Source organism: Bison bison, unplaced genomic scaffold, assembly GCF_000754665.1.
Source record: "Bison bison bison isolate TAMUID 2011002044 unplaced genomic scaffold, Bison_UMD1.0 scf7180017864180, whole genome shotgun sequence".
In the NCBI taxonomy this organism is placed as follows: domain Eukaryota; kingdom Metazoa; phylum Chordata; class Mammalia; order Artiodactyla; family Bovidae; genus Bison; species Bison bison.
Window position 1 is genome coordinate 12,029,289 of NW_011494752.1, and position 18,630 is coordinate 12,047,918.

General features: G+C 42.9%; 1 protein-coding gene across 1 annotated transcript in view; it reads right to left on the bottom strand.

The window, feature by feature from the left end:
* The window catches only part of ARHGAP44 (Rho GTPase activating protein 44), an 89,902-nt gene extending 81,359 nt beyond the window's left edge, over positions 1-8,543 (bottom strand). Inside the window, exon 1 of the mRNA XM_010843185.1 lies at positions 8,159-8,543. Coding sequence (XP_010841487.1) covers positions 8,159-8,469 — 311 coding nt within the window. The 5' untranslated portion in view covers positions 8,470-8,543. The remainder of the gene's footprint in view (positions 1-8,158) is intronic.
* Positions 8,544-18,630: the final 10,087 nt, after the last annotated feature.

The window sequence follows — 18,630 nt, forward strand, 5'->3', positions numbered from 1 at the left end:
CAGGGTGACAATATACAGCCTTGACATACTCCTTTTCCTATTTGGAACCAGTCTGTTGTTCCATGTCCAGTTCTAACTGTTGCTTCCTGACCTGCATATAGGTTTCTCAAGAGGAAGATCAGGTGGTCTGGTATTCCCATCTCTTTCAGAATTTCTCACAGTTTATTGTGATCCACACAGTCAAAGGCTTTGGCATAGTCAAGAAAGCAGAAATAGATGTTTTTCTGGAACTCTCTTGCTTTTTCCATGATCCAGCAGATGTTGGCAATTTGATCTCTGGTTCCTCTGCTTTTTCTAAAACCAGCTTGAACATCAGGAAGTCCACGGTTCACATATTGCTGAAGCCTGGCTTGGTGAATTTTGAGCCTTACTTTACTAGTGTGTGAGATGAGTGCAATTGTGCGGTAGTGTGAGCATTCTTTGGCATTGCCTTTCTTTGGGATTGGAATGAAAACCTTTTCCAGTCCTGTGGCCACTGCTGAGTTTTCCAAATTTGCTGGCATATTGAGTGCAGCACTTTCACAGCATCATCTTTCAGGATTTGGAATAGCTCAATTGGAATTCCATCACCTCCACTAGCTTTGTTTTCCCAGCATGTTAATGATTTTTTGTAGCTGTTATCTTTATTTTTTAGCTTATTTTTTTATTTTAGAGTTTATTTACAATATAGTGTTGGTTTCAGGGATACAGCAGAGCAATTAAGTTATATATATGTGAGTGTAATTATACACTCACAAAATAAAAAAATAAGCTAAAAAATAAAGATAAAAGCTACAAAAAATCATTAGCATGCTGGGAAAACTGCCTTGGCAACAGTGCAACAGCCACATTCTACAGACATCACCACTTCACTCACCAATTGTGATCTAATTCATTTTTTTTCCCCTGGTTTGTCCAAGCATACCTTGTAGCAAACCAGTCTGTACTGTTTCCCTAGTATTATTTTAAAGAACTTCCTATATCCAATGAGATAAATCAAACTGTGCTGCAGTACACTGTGCTAAAGCTGGATAACAAAGATGCGGTTCAGAATGGGATAAAGCCCACGTAACACAGCGGGCCACTTCGATGATGACTGTCAGCTCAGCATTGCTTCGTGGGTTAACCTGAAACAACCTGACAAGACCATGAGAGAGAATTCTCAGCTCCATTCTAGCAGGATACAAGTTCTCCCTTGAAGGAGAGGAGATTACGTGAAACTACTCTGTCACATAAGCAACACTGTGAGGAATTACACCTGCCTAGTTAAAGGCACTACAGGAAACACACCATAAAAACGTTCCCCTGTTGAAATTATTTTAAGCAGACCCCAATCTAGCTTTTTCACTCTCATTCTATTTCTGTGATTTCTACTCAAGCATGGCGTTAGGAGAGATGGCATGGCATTTGAAGGTGTCTCTGGTTGTCAAGGTAACCAGAAACACTGCAAAAAAGTAACTTACATTACTACTTCTTTGACAGACATCTTTCCCATTTTAAATAAATTCTATTTTCAGCCTAAAATATTTTTCCATAGGAGACTGAATAAATGCATTATTACATAATTTGTGTAATAAGATACTTGTGTGCATGCTAAGTCGACCCAATCATGTCTGACTCTTTGCGACCCTATCGACTATAGCCCACCAGGCTCCCTGTCCATGGGGTTCTCCAGGCAAGAATACTGGAGTGGGTTGCCAAGCCCTCCTCCAGGGATCTTCCCCACCCAAAGATCAAACCCCTATCTCCTGCACTGACAGGCGAGTTCTTTACCTCTAGAGCCACCTGGGAAGCCCATAACAAGATGCTGCTGCTGCTGCTGCTGCTAAGTCACTTCAGTCGTGTCCCACTCTGTGCAACCCCATAGACGGCAGCCCACCAGGCTTCCCTCGCCCCTGGGATTCCCCAGGCAAGAACACTGGAGTGGGTTGCCATTTCCTTCTCCAATGCATGAAAGTGAAAAGTCAAAGTGAAGTCGCTCAGTCGTGTCCGACTCTTAGCGACCCCATGGACTGCAGCCTACCAGGCTCCTCCATCCATGGGATTTTCCAGGCAAGAGTACTGGAGTGGGTTGCCATTTCCTTCTCCAATGCATGAAAGTGAAAAGTCAAAGTGAAGTCGCTCAGTCGTGTCCGACTCTTAGCCACCCCATGGACTGCAGCCTACCAGGCTCCTCCATCCATGGGATTTTCCAGGCAAGAGTACTGGAGTGGGTTGCCACTGCCTTCTCCAATGCATGAAAGTGAAAAGTCAAAGTGAAGTCGCTCAGTCGTGTCCGACTCTTCAAGACCCCATGGACTGCAGCCTACCAGGCTCCTCCATCCATGGGATTTTCCAGGCGAGAGTACTGGAGTAGGGTGCCATCGCCTACACAGTCATAAAAAGCACAACACATTGATATGGGCTAACACATGTTAGGATGTACAGACATATGTGTACAGCATGGATGCATATGTTTTTCAAAAAGGTTTATGGCAAACTGGGTACTGTTAAGGGCTACTGCCTCTGGAAAGGGGAATCTGGAAGCCAGAGTTGGGAAAATGCTTACATTTTTCCTTTTGCATTTTTTTTAAAGTTATCAAGTTTACATATTTGCTTCTCAATTTAAAATTAGTTAGTGAAAAACAGTAAAGATTTTCATGTCTACCTAGACAGATCTAAGTCTGAAATCTTTCAGGTAACAAGATACTACACAGTCCACAGGTCCTAAAATTCACCCATCCATTTGCCAGCTGAAGGTTTTCCCTAGAAGTAACTTGCACCATCTCCCTGCACCACGACTCTGAAAAAAGGGGTGAAAAAGCAAGCCTAGAAACAAGGTCACAAGTTTTTACTAACCTATTTTAGATATGTTTTTTTGTTAATAGATTTTTAAATCCAGAGACTCTGTCTTCTATTTATTTCCAACCATCCTCTGAACCTCAGGTCTTGCACACCTTACACAGAGGAAATACACCACTGACATTTTCTGCACTGAAAGGAGTACTTCTACAGCTTTAGAAATAAAGATGTCACAAACCAATTGAGGCCTTCCCAGTTCAGTTCAGTCACTCAGTCGTGTCCGACTCTTTGCAACCCCATGGCCTGCAGCATGCCAGGCTTCCCTGTCCATCACCAACTCCCAGGGATGGATAAATATCTGGTGACTCAATAGGAGAGTTCTATGTCACATTAATCAACTTAATAAATACTTAATAAGTCAATTATAACTCAATACACTGAAAAAAAATACTTTGAGAGCCTATTATGTACAAAGATTAAGAGGCACAGAGCACAAAGTGATGGACAAGGAAAACAATGTCATTGTCCTCATGAGTTTATGTTTTAGGAGGGAGTTGTTATTCAGTCGCCCAGTCGTGTCCGACTCTTTGCAGCCCCATGGACTGCAGCACACCAGGCCTCCCTGTCCCTCAACATTTCCTGAAGTTTGCCCAAGTTCATGTCCATTGCCTCAATGATGCCTTCCAGCCATCTCATCCTCTGACACCCTCTTCTCCTGCCCTCAACCTTACCCAGCATCAGCAACTTTTCCAACGAGTCCACTATTTGTAAGAGGTGACCAAAATACTGGAGCTTCAGCTTCAGCATCAGTCTTCCAATGAATATTCAGGGTTGATTACCCTTAAGATTGATTAGTTTGATCTCCTTGCTGTTCAAGTGACTCTCAGGAGTCTTTTCAGCAAACACACACACACAGCTTTCTTTTCTTGTTCTTAAGGGTTTTGCCTCTACTCATTTTTTTTTCCTTTAAGTTTTATTGATATAATTTGCATACATCACTGTATAAGTTTAAGGTGTATAGCATAATAATTTCACTTGCATACATAGTGAAGTGATTACAATAAGTTTACTGAACATCTACGTCTCATAGATACAAAATAAAACAAAAAAAGAAAAACTTTCCTTTTGATGAGAACTCTTAAGATTTACTCTCAACAATGTGCACATAAAACACAGCAGTGTTAATTATCTTTACCATGTTGTACATTACATCCCTAGTATTTATTTATCTTATAACTGGAAGTTTATACCTTTTGATCATTTTCATTTAATTCCCCTCACCCTTACCTCTGGTAACCACAAATCTGATCTATGAGTTTGTTCTTGAAGTTAAAAGACCTACAATGCTTTGTTAGGTCCTGGTGTAAGATATAGCGATTCAATACTTCTATATATTATAAAATGATCATGACTTGTGTGGGCTTTTCTAGTTTTTTCATACTGATTGCCACCACTGGGTCATTTACAGGTTAGCTGAAAATCTCCTCTGCTTTGGAAAGTTCTTTCTAAATTAAACTTGCAAAAGACTACAGCCAGAAGCCAGAAGGGTTTCTGTGGGATGTTCTCTTTTCTCCAGATCACAATGAATTAATAATAAATCTCTCTCTCTCTCTCTCAAACACACACACACACACCATAATCTGGAATGAAGAAAAATGCATCTAATTTTCAGACCTTTCCAACCCTCTAAGCAAGCCTGCCTTTCAGTCTCCTTAGGAACCAAACACTTGTAATAATTAGAAGCAATTAAACCTTCAATGATTAGAATAAACTGCACTTATAAAACCTAATATACCAAATATTATGATAAGAAAAAACAAAATTATATATTATGTATTTACATGATTATTAAAAAAAGGGACACCACAGCATTATTAAAGAAACTTAAAAAATGTGTATTTGATGTTTCCCCAAGTTGTCTATATCTCACTGATTTCAGCTGGTCTCAAACACTCAAATGTTATACCTCTTCTGAGAAGATCACTTTTACTAGAAAATAAATTCCATGAGGGAAAAGACTATATTGTATCCTCAAGGTCAACCCAGCTCCAGAGACAGCAGACACTCGACTAGTTGGATGAATAAGTGAAATTCACGACCTGGTGCAGGATTGTAGTTTCACACGACTAGTGTCCAATGCTGCAGCACTTCACAGCAGCTCTATTCTTCATGCAGAGAATGTGAACTTGATCTCTATGTTCAGTTAGTTTGTAGGACCGTACTGTCAGTTAGACACTTGGAAGAACAGAGGAGGAAAAGATCAAGGTAAGGAAGTGAGTGGCTGAGAGTTCGTGGGTAGGGATGACCAGCCCTGGCATTTCATAAGTGCTGCCACCCCCTCCAAAGGAGGTGGGGAGGATGAGAATTCAGAGAGGAGGATGAACAGGACCAGGTGATGATGCCCAGGAGGCCACTGAGCAAGGAAAACTTACACACATCTTAGCCCAGACGGAATCTGAACTGTGACCACTTTTTTTTTAGACATCCAGAACACCTGCCCAGATATGAATCAGATCCATCACTTTGCTGACAAAGGTCCCTAGAGTCAAAGCTATGGTTTTTCCAGTAGTCATGTACAGATGTGAGAGTTGGACCATAAAGAAGGCTAAGTGCTGAAGAACTGATGCTTTCAAATTGTGGTGCTGGAGAAGACTCTTGTCCCCTGGACAGCAAGGAGATCAAACCCTTGCTGATCTAAAGGAATCAATCCTAAAGGAAATCCTAAAGGAAATCAACCCTGAATATTCATTGGAAGGACTGATACTGAAGCTGAAGTTCTAAATACTTCGGCCACCCGATGCAAAGAGCCGACTTATTAGATAGGACCATGATGCTGGGAAAGACTGAGAGCAGGAAAAAAAGCGGGCCACAGAGGATAAGACAGTTCGATAGCATTACCAACTCAATGGACATGAATCTGAGCAACCTCCAGCAGTGTAGGACAGGGGAGCCTGGCGTGCTGTGGTCCATGGGTCGCAAAGAGCTGGACACAACTCAGTGATCAAACAACAACCCTAAAATAACTCTTGACAGCCTACCCCTTAAGGACAAATGTTCCCCTTTTCCATCACCATCAATTACAGTTCTTTTTAAAATATTTATTTCTTTGACTGACTGCACTGGTCTTAGTTGCAGCACGTGGGTCCTTCAGCTGTGGCACTTGGGATCTAGTTCCCTGACGAGGGATCAAACCCTGGCCCCCTGCAGTGGGAGCACAGAGTCTTAGCCTGTGGACCACCAGGGAAGTCCCTCAATCACAGTTCTTGAACAACCTCATAGCTTCTGTCTTTATAAATCCCGGATCCTTCTTCTTCCTCAGAATACTTTTTTTTATCCAAATCTATGTACCCCCCAATCTCAATTCTTAAGACCCCAAATAAAGCTCTCTGTTCTCTGCAGCCTCGATACTGATTGTCGTTCAACTTTATGGATTAAAATCGGTCCTTACCGCTTCGCTTTGGTGAAATTAAGGAATAAAAGATGCAGGAGGTGAACAGGCAGTCAGCCAGGCTCTGCCCACTGGGCTTGGTCACTGTGACCTCAAGATGCTTTCCTGAATGTGTAGAAGGAGACACCAGCCCTGCATCACAAGAGCTGCTAAAGAATGAAGTAAGATATGGCATGAATTTAGGGCCATGTCTGGAATATCAGAACTGCTAAACAAATAATTAAGAAAGCAAATGGAAATAAACCTCTGGAAGGATTCACTAAAACTGGACAAGCCAGGCGGGGGGCCAGAAAACCAAAGCCAGGGGCATATAACACATGGAAAGAAAAGTCACTGTAAAGTCAAAAGACGTGTCCTTAAATAAATCAACTTTGCCCTCCATTCTCTGCTCTAAAACATGGGATAATGTCCCTTTAAACAACCTGACCAAACCTCTTTCCTGGTTGCTAAGTGTCGCCAAGGGATACAGGCTAAGCTTCTGTGTAAATTAATCATTGTCTGCAAATTAAGCAAAACACCAGATGACAGCAGTCTGGAATAGCTCCCTATCCAAGGGGAAAATATAACAAATTTCATAGGTTTTTTTTTTTCTTGGTTAGCTGATGGAAAAAAAAAGAATTTACAGGGCACTCAGGCTGATTCCTGCATTATATAGGAGGGCAGTTTGAAGCCTCCAGAGGTAAAGTGCCTTGCCCAAGGTCCCAAGGCAATTAGCAATGAGACGAGACCTAGAAGATAATTTAACCATGCCTTGTCGATTTCTCATGGTAACAGCGTAAAGGAAGATGTAACACAGATCCGGGAAATACCACCAATAAGGACAAGAAATTTGAGTTACAAGACATTAGGTTCAAAACAGTGTGAAAGTAAAGATGTAAGAATCTTGCCGATCCCGAAATAAACTGAAGAGGGACAGGGCTGAGAGTCTGAGCTCAGAGCAGAGAATCAGGGAAAGGAAGCATCTACTCCGTTTACCAGCACCAGACGGCACGTAAGCTGAACATCTTGGCAGAGCATCTCAAGGCATAAGATCAGTTCCTTGGCCTAAGAGAATTTAGCAATCAGAGCAAAAAAGCCCATTGCTCTTTGAGGTCAAGAAGGAAAGCATTCAAATAAATACCTATGAAAAGACTTCAATCTCTTCAGAATCCCAAACCCCCAATACTTCTTTGCTGCCACACAGGAGGTCTACATTGCAGGACAAGTTCTTCATTTGAAGACTGGCACCCTTGTAGCTCAGTAGGTAAGAATCTGCCTGCAATGCAGGAAACCTGGGTTCAATTCCTGGGTTGGGAAGATCCCCTGGAGGAGGAAATGGCAACCCACTCCAGTATTCTTGCCTTGATAATCCCTTGGACAGAGGAGCCTGGCAGGTTACAGTCTATGGGGGTGCAAGAGTTGGACACAACGGAGCGACTAAGCACACACATTTGATTTTATTTAATATTTACTGAGTGCCAACTATGTTACAGGCACACTTGTAGACAACAAGATAATCAGTGGATGAATACACCAAAATCTCTGCCTCTGAGGGCCTTATATGACAGTGGGGAGTGGGGTTGGAGAGAGAAAGAAAACAAACATAATACGCGAGCAGAGTAAGTAGGTGTAAGCATGAGCGCTGCTGCACTGGGACTGCAATTTCAGGACGTGGCCAAGAGAGGCTCTATCAAGAAGGTGGCCTTTGGGCAAAGATTTACTAAATGTAGGGAAATACTTGCAGGGAAGGCAGAAGAACATTCCAGGGAGAGGAAAAACGGAGTGCAAAAGATTCAGGAGAGGAGACTTTGGTGTGATTATAACATCCAATAAAGAAAAGGAATAAAGTTTATATTCTATAAACAGTTTGTAGGAAGGACTAATAAACAGGTTTCAAGGTAGTGACTGGGTATTGAAAGTTGGGGAGAAGAGAATATATTCAAGATAATATTAATACATCAGAAGGCTCACCTGACACTGGGGGTTCCGATGGAAAGCTGGAAAAGCACAGTGCGAGGAGCACCGGTGATAAATCTGTTACCATGGCACGGGCCCATGAATCCTCGCAGGAAGACGTGGAAGAATAAAAGGACCATTTTGAGGGACCACATCAAGAAAGAATCCAAAGAATCTTGGAAGTGAGCGGGGAGAGTGGGGGTGGAAAAGACAAGGATGACTCCCAGCTTTCTCGTCCTGGTGTCTGGCACCCCTGACGGAAACAGAAAACTCTGGAGACAGGGCCAGCATGACAAGTTTGATTTTAGAAATAGAAAAATCAGCATGATGTGCTGCTGTAGCCAACATTGCCAATAAAATGTAAGCGCCTTGGAAAATTTAAATGCAACCACATCCTTAAGTCAAGTCACGGTCCAGTGACACTGGGAATGAAGTTGGAGCACTGGTTACTGCACTCAGGAAAACAGGAAAAAGCACAAAGCGGAAGACCAGAGAAGAGGAAATCACACGATTAAGCCAAATGGCTGACACAACTTCTTCATCAGACTCTTTAAAAGAACTGGTAAAGAAACAGTCGAAGAGGGGATTATAAATGAATTATAAAGAGGCAAATTTGTTAAAGGGATCTGTTGAATCAGGAAAGGGTTTATCAATAATGTACTTTAGAATGAACACAAAGAATTACTCTAAAGAGCAGTGCATGCAGCCACAAGACATCACTCCCACTGGCATTGGCTATAGGTAGAGAATCTAGAAACCGAACACTCCCAAAGCTCCGTAATTGATGTCTATCGAATGACTTCTACATGTCATGCACTATGACAGGCAATGAGGATGCAAGGATGGGGTCAAACAGACATGGTCCCTGTGATGGTTAATTTTATGTGTCACCTTGGTTTGGCTATGGTATTGAGTTTTGGGTTAAACAACACTCTAGGTATTGTAGTGAAGATACTTTTAAGATGTGAATAAAATTTAAATCGGTAAACTTGAAGCCAAGCAGATTACCCCCTGAATCCATGTGGGCAGCTGTAACAGAATAGCCTAAACTAAGTGGCTTAAAAACAACAGAAATTTATCTTTCAGAGTTCTAGAGGCTGGGAAGTCCACGATCAAGGTCTTGGCGTAGTCCATGTCTGGTGAGAGCCCACTTCCTGCTTCTGCTATCTTTTCCCTGTGTGCTCACACAACAGAAGGGAAGAAGGATCTCTCTGGGATCTTTTTATAAGGGCACTCACCCCATTCATGAGGGCTCCACCCTCATGACCTAATCACCTCCCAAAGGCGCCAATTTCAAAGATCACCATCTTGGGAAATACGTTTAAACAAAAGAATTTGGGGAAGACACAAACATTCAGTCTACAGCACTCTCCAATGTGAGTAGGCCATCTCCTTCACAGAATTGAGGGCCTTTACAGAAAAGTTCCTCTGAGGAAGGACGAATTCTGCTCCCAGACTGTCTTCAGAACCAAGACGGCAACATCAACCTTCCCCTGGGTCTCCAGTTTATTTGCTCTGCCCCACAGATTTCAGACTTACGAGATTTCAGACCTAACAATCACATGAGCCAATTCCTTAAAATAAATCTCTCTCTTTTCTACACATATACATCCAATTGGTTCTGTTTCTCCGGAAAACTCCAATGAACATAGTCCCCCATGTCATTAAAAAAAAACAGCAATAAAATGACTCTATAAGTGAAGTGAGAGTCACTCAGTTGTGTCCAACTCTTTGCAACCCCATGGACTATATAGTCCATGGATTTCTCCAGGCCAGAAAACTGGAGTGGGTATCCATTCCCTTCTCCAGGGGATCTTCCCAACCCAGGGATCGCACACAGGTCTCCTACATTGCAGGCGGATTCTTTACCAGCTGAGCCACCAGGGAAGCTCAAGAATACTGGGATGGGTAGCCTATCCCTTCTCCAGTGGATCTTCCCGACCCCGGAATCAAAGCAGGGTCTCCTGCATTGCAGGCAGATTCTTTACCAGCTGAGCTTCCGGGGAAGCCCCAAATGACTCTATAAATAACATAAATTTGCAAACTAATATTGGCCTACAAAATCAAACTCTATAGTAACAAAAAAGACGACTGATCTAAATTGGGGTCAAATCTGATGGGAAGTCTTCACCAAAAGTGGTATTTTAGCCAAGATTCTGGAAGAACAGGAGATACATAGGCAACAGTAGTTAGGCTGGCAGAGAATGACTCGGGTAGAAGGCAGCACAGTGAAGAAGCAGGAGGAGGCAGGTGGGAAAGGACGTCAGGAAGGGACATCAAGGCCAGACCATGAAGAACCTTATATGAGGTTCACTATCCTCAGAGGAGAGGGAAAGCACTGAAAGGAATCAGCGTGGGGCAACGTCAGATGTGCGCTGTGGAGATTACTCAGGCTACCGCGTAAGAAACAGGGTGGAAGAGGGTCAGAGTGCCTAATGGAACTTAAAGGAAAAGTGGTACTAGGATTCGAATGTCGGTTTTAGAAAAGGCAGAGGAACCAGAGATCAAATTGCCAACATCCGCTGGATCATGGAAAAAGCAAGAGAGTTCCAGAAAAACATCTATTTCTGCTTTCTTGACTATGCTAAAGCCTTTGACTGTGTGGATAACAATAAACTGTGGAAAATTATGAAAGAGATGGGAATACCAGACCACCTGACCTCCCTCTTGAGAAACCTGTATGCAGGTCAGGAGGCAACAGTTAGACCTGGACATGGAACAACAGACTGGTTCCAAATAGGACAAGGAGTATGTCAAGGCTGTATATTGTCACCCTGTTTATTTAACTTATATGCAGGGTACATCATGAGAAACACTGGGCTGGAGGAAGCACAAGCTGGAATCAAGACTGTGGGAGAAATATCAATAACCTCAGATATGTAGACGACATCACTCTTATGGCAGAAAGTGAAGAAGAACTAAAGAGCCTCTTGATGAAAGTGAAAGAGGAGAGTGAAAAAGTTGGCTTAAAGCTCAACATTCAGAAAACTAAGATCATAGCATCCGGTCCCATCACTTTATGGGAAACAGATGGGGAAACAGTGGAAACAGTGGCTGACTTTATTTTTCTGGGCTCCAAAATCACTACAGATGGTGATTGCAGCCATGAAATTAAAAGACACTTACTCCTTGGAAGGAAAGTTATGACCAACCTAGACAGCATATTCAAAAGCAGACGCTACTTTGTCAAAAAGGTCCGTCTAGTCAAGGCTATGGGTTTTCCAGTGGTCATGTATGGATGTGAGAGTTGGACTGTGAAGAAAGCTGAGCGCCAAAGAATTGATGCTTTTGAACTGTGGTGTTGGAGAAGACTCTTGAGAGTCCCTTGGACTGCAAGGAGATCCAACCAGTCCATCCTAAAAGAGATCAGTCCTGGGTGTTCATTGGAAGGACTGATGTTGAAGCTGAAACTCCAATATTTGGCCACCTGATGCAAAGAGCTGACTCATTTGAAAAGACCCTGATGCTGGGAAAGATTGAGGGCAGGAGGAGAAGGGGACAATAGAGGATTAGATGGTTGGATGGCATCACCAACTCAATGGACATGGGTTTGGGTGGACTCCGGGAGTTGGCAATGGACAGGGAAGCCTGGCGTGCTGCAGTTTATGGGGTCGCAAATAGTCAGACATGACTGAGCGACTGAATTGACGGACCCCTAAAGTGATCACTGAGGAAGGCTTTCTTATATCTCCTTGCTATTCTTTTGAACTCTACATTCAAATGGATATATCTTTCCTTTTCTCTTTTACCTTTGGCTTCTCTTTTCTCAGCTATCTGGAAGGCCTCCTCAGACAACCATTTTGCCTTTGTGCATTTCTTTTTCTTGGGGGTGGTCTTGATCCCTGCCTCTTGTACAATGTCACAAACCTCCATCCATAGTTCTTCAGGCACTCTATCAAATCTAATACCTTGAATCTATTTGCCACTTCCACTGTATAATCGGAAGGGATTTGATTTAGGTCATACCTGAATGGTCTAGTGGTTTTCCCTACTTTCTTCAATTTAAGTCTGAATTTTGCAGTAAGGAGTTCATGATCTGAGCCACAGTCAGATCCTGGTCTTGTTTTTGCTGATTGTATAAAGCTTCTCCATCTTCGGCTGCAAATAATATAATCAATCTGATTTCAATATTGACCATCTGGTGATGTCCATGTTTAGAGTCTTCTCTTGTGTTATTGGAAGAGAGCTTAAACTCAACATTCAGAAACTTTTGGCTTAAAACTCAACATTCCGAAAACTAAGATCATGGCATCTGGTCCCATCATTTCATGGCAAACAGATGGGGAAACAATGGAAATAGTGAGAGACTTTATTTTGGGGGGCTCCAAAATCACTGCTCAAACTACTGCATAATTGCACTCATCTCACACGCTAGTAAAGTAATGCTCAAAATTCTCCAAGCTAGGCTTCAGCAATTGTGAACTGTGAACTTCGAGATGTTCAAGCTGGTTTTAGAAAAGGCAGAGGAACCAGAGATCAAATTGCCAACATCCGCTGGATCATGGAAAAAGCAAGAGAGTTCCAGAAAAACATCTATTTCTGCTTTCTTGACTATGCTAAAGCCTTTGACTGTGTGGATCACAATAAACTGTGGAAAATACTGAAAGAGATAGGAATACCAGACCCCATGACCTGCCTCTTGAGAAATCTGTATGCAGGTCAGGAGACAACAGTTAAAACTGGACATGGAACAACAGACTGGTTCCAAATAGGAAAAGGAGTACGTCAAGGCTGTATATTGTCACCCTGTTTATTTAACTTATATGCAGAGTACATCATGAGAAACACTGGGCTAGAGGAAGCACAAGCTGGAATCAAGATTGCCAGGAGAAATATCAATAACCTCAGATATGCAGATGACACCACGCTTATAGAAGAAAGTGAAGAGGAACTAAAAAGCCTCTTGATGAAAGTGAAAGAGGAGAGTGAAAAAGTTGGCTTAAAGCTCAACATTCAAAAAAAAAAAGAAGCTCAACATTCAGAAAATGAAGATCATGGCATCTGGTCCCATCACTTCATGGGAAATAGATGGGGAAACAGTGGAAACAGTGTCAGACTTTATTTTTCTGGGCTCCAAAATCACTGCAGATGGTGATTGCAGCCATGAAATTAAAAGATGCTTACTCCTTGGAAGGAAAGTTATGACCAACCTAGATAGCATATTCAAAAGCAGAGACATTACTTTGCCAACAAAGGTCCATCTAGCCAAGGCCATGGTTTTTCCAGTGGTCATGTATGGATGTGAGAGTTGGACTGTGAAGAAAGCTGAGCACCGAAGAAGTGATGCTTTTGAACTGTGGTGTTGGAGAAGACTCTTGAGAGTCCCTTGGACTGCAAGGAGATCCAACCAGTCCATCCTAAAAGAGATCAGTCCTGGGTGTTCTTTGGAAGGAATGATGCTAAAGCTGAAACTCCAGTACTTTGGCCACCTGATGCAAAGAACTGACTCATTGGAAAAGACCCTGATGCTGAGAAAGATTGAAGGCAGCAGGAGAAGGGGACAACAGAGGATGAGATGGTTGGATGGCATCACCGACTCAATGGACATGAGTTTGAGCAAGCTCTGGGAATTGGTGACAGACAGGGAGGCCTGGTGTGCTGCAGCCCATGGGGTCACAAAGAGTCAGACACGACTAAGTGCCTGAACTGAACTGACCTCTAAAATTCAATGTTTAAATCCTCACTCTCAGAGATGATGATAGTATCAGGGGATGAAATCTTTGGAAACCGATTTGGTCATGAGAGTAGTGCCTCCATGCCCGACATAAATGTTTTTATAAAAGAAGCTCCAGAGAGACCCCTGAGCTCCTTCCACAATGTAAGGACACAGCAAGAAGGTGCCAGCCAGGAAAAGGAAAAGAGATTTTACCAGAACCAGACCATGCTACTATCTTGATCTTGGACTTCCACTCTCCACAACTATGAGAAGTAAATGTCTATTGTTGTTAAGAGCTCCAGTCCATGGTATTTTGTTTTAGTAGCTGGAACAGACCAAAACAGGTGTGGTCAATGTCTCTAACCCAGCCAACTGGGTGGATGGTGATGACAGACATGACAGTAGGGAAGCCTGGGAAGAAGACCATGAAATAGGCCTTAGAGAGGTTGTGTTTAAGGCACGTCTGAACACATGAGGCCCCCATGGCCTCATTTCTGGATATTAGCTTCCTAAAAGGTTTCCCTGCTTCCACTTGTCTCTCTACTAAGTATTCTGCACACATCAGGAAGACTAATCTTTTAAAAATGTCAATAAAACTGTATTATTCCTTCACCAAAACTTCAAACTTCACAGTGCATTAAGGACCTGGGGCTTCACCACTGGCAGCTCCAAGACAGCTTACGAGAACTCAGTTATCTGCAGAGAGTGGTCACAGAAGCCAAGGATATGAAGGAAATTGCATAGGGAAAGACCATAGAATCCACGAGGAAATCCATTATTTCCTGCAATGGAGACAGATAAGGAATGGCCAGAAAAACAGGAAGAATCACAGCACAATATCGTATCACTGAAGCCAAGGGAGAGAAAAAAAGCACTTCAGGGAAAAGCGATCAACCAAGGCTGCTGAAAGGTTAAAGAGTAAATAAAGACTCAGAGATGTCAGTGGATTTAGCCATATGGAGTCTGGTGCCTTTCTGGTACCTCATTGAGTTCAGGCAGAGGGATGTGGGTAAGGAACAGGACCAGAGGCCAGGCAGAGGGATACACAGTCAAGAGCGGGCAGAGACATTTGCAGCATCATAGATGGACCCAGAAATGATCGTACTGAGTGAAGTAAGTCAGAGAAAGACAAATACCATATGATATTACTTATGTGTGGAATTTAAAATATGCCACAAATGCACCTATCTATGAAATAGCTACAGACTCACAGACATACAGAGAACAAGCTTGTGGTTGCTGAGGGGGAAGGGGGTGTAAGAAGGTGAACTGGGAGTTTTCAATTAGCAGATGCGAACTATTATATATAGGGTGGATAAAGAAGGTCCTACTGTATAGCATAGGGAACTATATTCAATATCCTGGGATAAACCATGATGGAAAACAACGTGAAAATGTATATGTGTGTGTAACAGTCACTTAGCTGTACATCAGAGACTGGTACAACACTGTAAATCACCTATACTTCAGTAAAAAATTTATACTTACCAAAAAAGAGGAGGCAAACCAACAGAGACTGTGAATACAGGCATCTTTCCCCAAAGTCTGGCTTTAAAAGACGAGAGGGAAGTCAGTGTTGGAGGGAATGCCAGGGGAAATTTTATGGTTGAGATGGAAGGGATTGAACACCTTCATTGTTGATGGAACAAACTATTTGAAAGAGTAAAGTTAAATATATTGGGGAAAGAAGGGAGATTTGATAACACAGTAAAGTTCTAGAGATGAGACCCAAAGCACAGATGGAAGGACAGAAAGAAGATGAGAAGAATTCCTCCTCTGTTGGAACAGGTGAGAAGGTAGAGAAGCTACAGACAGAGGAAGTCTTGACTTTCACAGTGGAAAGGCCATCTCATTCATCTGATAAGAGCATCAGCTTTCTATAGGAAGTAGAAGGTGACGTTAGTAAAAGTGCTAGGGAGGACGCAGTTTGAGGAAAATAGAAAAAGGAAGTACTCTTGTTTTAGAGAAGGACAGAAGAAGCTGATCTGACAACAGAAGGATTTGGAGGGAGCCATGAGGGGCAGGCCCATTCAAGTTGGACAGTAAAGAATTCATAAGGTACCAACCGGCCTTGTTGAGTCACCCATGACAGCAGAGTGTACTGCCTCAGTTGCAGGCACAAAGCTCCCCGGGAAACACTTTAAGAGAGTTCAGTAGTCTGCAAGTTGATTGGAAGTATTAAAGAAACATGGAGTTCTGAAGATTCCTATTATCATAAAGACAGTCATGCCCTCCCAAGGAACCAAAGCTGCTGCTGATCTCCAGGGTCAAGAGTGCCAGACAGAACATTACTTTATAACTAGAGTCTACACTAAGTTGGTATTGAACCACAGCAGATTTCTGAGTTATGAGACTATGCAGATGAAAGAAGTTAGAAAGCAGAATCTACCCATGCAGCACAGCAGATCAGGAAAAAGGTCTACCCAGTAACCCGCCTTCCTGATACTTTAAGAAAACACAATTGATCCAGCACCTCTACTTGGCTTTGACATTACCTCATGCAGAACAATTGTCTCTTTCACAGATGTAACATTTCTTAAGTCCAGCCTCTGAGTCACAGATGTGCCTTGGGAAGAGAAAGATGGAGTCACCAGGCAAGAAGGGTGGCCAAGGAAAACAGTATTTTAATATCTAAGATATCTTTTTTTCTGGCTCTAATGCTGTACACAATTGTCTTTGTTCGGCTCTCATCACTTCCTTCGGCTCTCATCACTTCCTTCAGCTCTCATCACTTTCTTCAGCTCTCATCACTTCTGCTCAAGACATAAAGTGATGAGACAATTCTATCCTGATTTGCAAATGGCTTGCATTCTAGACTTTGGTTTCTTTCCGTGAATAATTAACAGTAATGGTTTATTAAATAGAGAATGGTTTTACTGGAGCTCCACACACCTACTGGCGTTGAACTCCCTGAGGCCCAGAAGTGTGAACCCAGGTACCCAAAGTGGTGCCACCACTCTCCCTCCCAAGCTAGGAAGTCCATGACAACCTACTGCAGGGTCAGCAAACTATGGCCAGCAGGCAAATCCAGACCCACATGTACTATCAACTGATTTATGACAAGGAGAACACTGCAATGAAACAGGGAAAGGATAGGTTTTTTTAATAAATGGTGCTGGAGAAACTCACTACTCATCTAGACGTATCATCTTCGTTGGGCTCACTGCCCCCACCACTAAGCTTGGCACAAAAATATGGTTAAACCTTTTTATCCTTGTTGAAGGATAAATATGTGTTTCATTGGTTTTGTTGACTGAACTGTGTCACAAACAACCCCACCCCTACCCCTGCAGAAGTTACAGTCAGAATGTGGCCTTAGCTGGGAATAGGGTTCTTGCATGTGTAATTCACTTTAAGAGGAGGATATGTTGGGGGTATGGGTTTCCTAGGTGGCACTAGTGGTAAAGAATCCGTCTGCCAATGCAGGAGACACAAGAGATGTGGGTTTGATCCTTGGGTCAGGAATATCCCCTGAAGTAGGAAATGGCAACCCACTTCAGTATTCTTGTCTGGGAAATTTCATGGACAGAGGAGCCTGGTGGGTTACAGTCCATGGTGAAAGTGAAAGTTGCTCAGTCGTGTCTGACTCTTTGCGACCCTGTGGACTATATAGTCCATGGAATTCTCCAGCCCAGAATACTGGAATGGGTAGCCATTCCCTTCTCCAGAGGATCTTCCCAACCCAGGGATTGAACATTGCAGGCAGATTCTTTTTACCAGCTGAGCCACAAGGGAAGCCCAAGAATACTCGAGTGGGTAGCTTACCCCTTCCCAAGCAGATCTTCCAGACCCAGAAATTGAACCAGGGTCTCCTGCATTGCAGGTGGATTCTTTATCAGCTGAGCTACTAGGGAAGCCCATACAGAAACACAGAGTTACAAGAAAAGAGTGAAAAATGACTGAACACACACTATCACATGTGCTGGGATAGGTGGACCCTTAACCCAATATGACTGGTGTACTTATAAGAAGATGAGACAGAGTCAGTGATAATGCCATGCGATGACAGCGGTAGAGATTAGATTAATCTCTATTAATACTTGTGTCTACAACCCAAGTATTAATAACAGCAAGGATTGCTGGCAACACCAGAAGTTAAGAGAAAGTTCTGACACTGCTCCCTGGTACCAACCAGATGTCCTGCATTCTGACACTAACTACCCAAAGTCAGAGCAGACTCCAGAAGTTAAGGACAGAGGGCTACACAAGATTTCCCCTACTTCTGGTGCCAGCCCCAGTCTTGGGTGTCCCCAAGCTGCCCATGATGCCCAGCTGGCTGCAAATTCAGGGCTTCCCCCATCTCCCTTAGGTGGGATCATTTCTTAGAATGACTCGCAGAACTCCCTGAAAGCGTTCCTCTGAGGATTACAGCTTTGTGTGTATGTATGATGGAAACAACTCAATTGGGATTAGCAGATGCAAACTATTACATACAGGATGGATAAGTAACAAGGTCCTACTGTAGAGCACAGGGAACCATATTCAATATCCTGGGATAAACCATAATGGAAAAGAACACGAAAAAGATTATTCGTGTGTATAACTGAGCCACTTTGCTGCACAGCAGAAATTAAACACACAACATTGTAAATCAACTATAGCTCAATAAAGAAGGATACAACTTGGGAACAACCAGATGAGAGGCGTACAGAGAGCAAGGCGCGGGATGGGGGGAGATGCTGGGTTTCCATGGCCTCTTCTCGTGGAATAGGCGCCCCACCCCCAGCACCTCAATATGTTCCCATCTAGGAAGCTCTACTGAGCTCCACTGTCCAGAGATTATACATGAGTTTCAGCACATAGACAGGATGGACTGAGTCACTGGCCACAG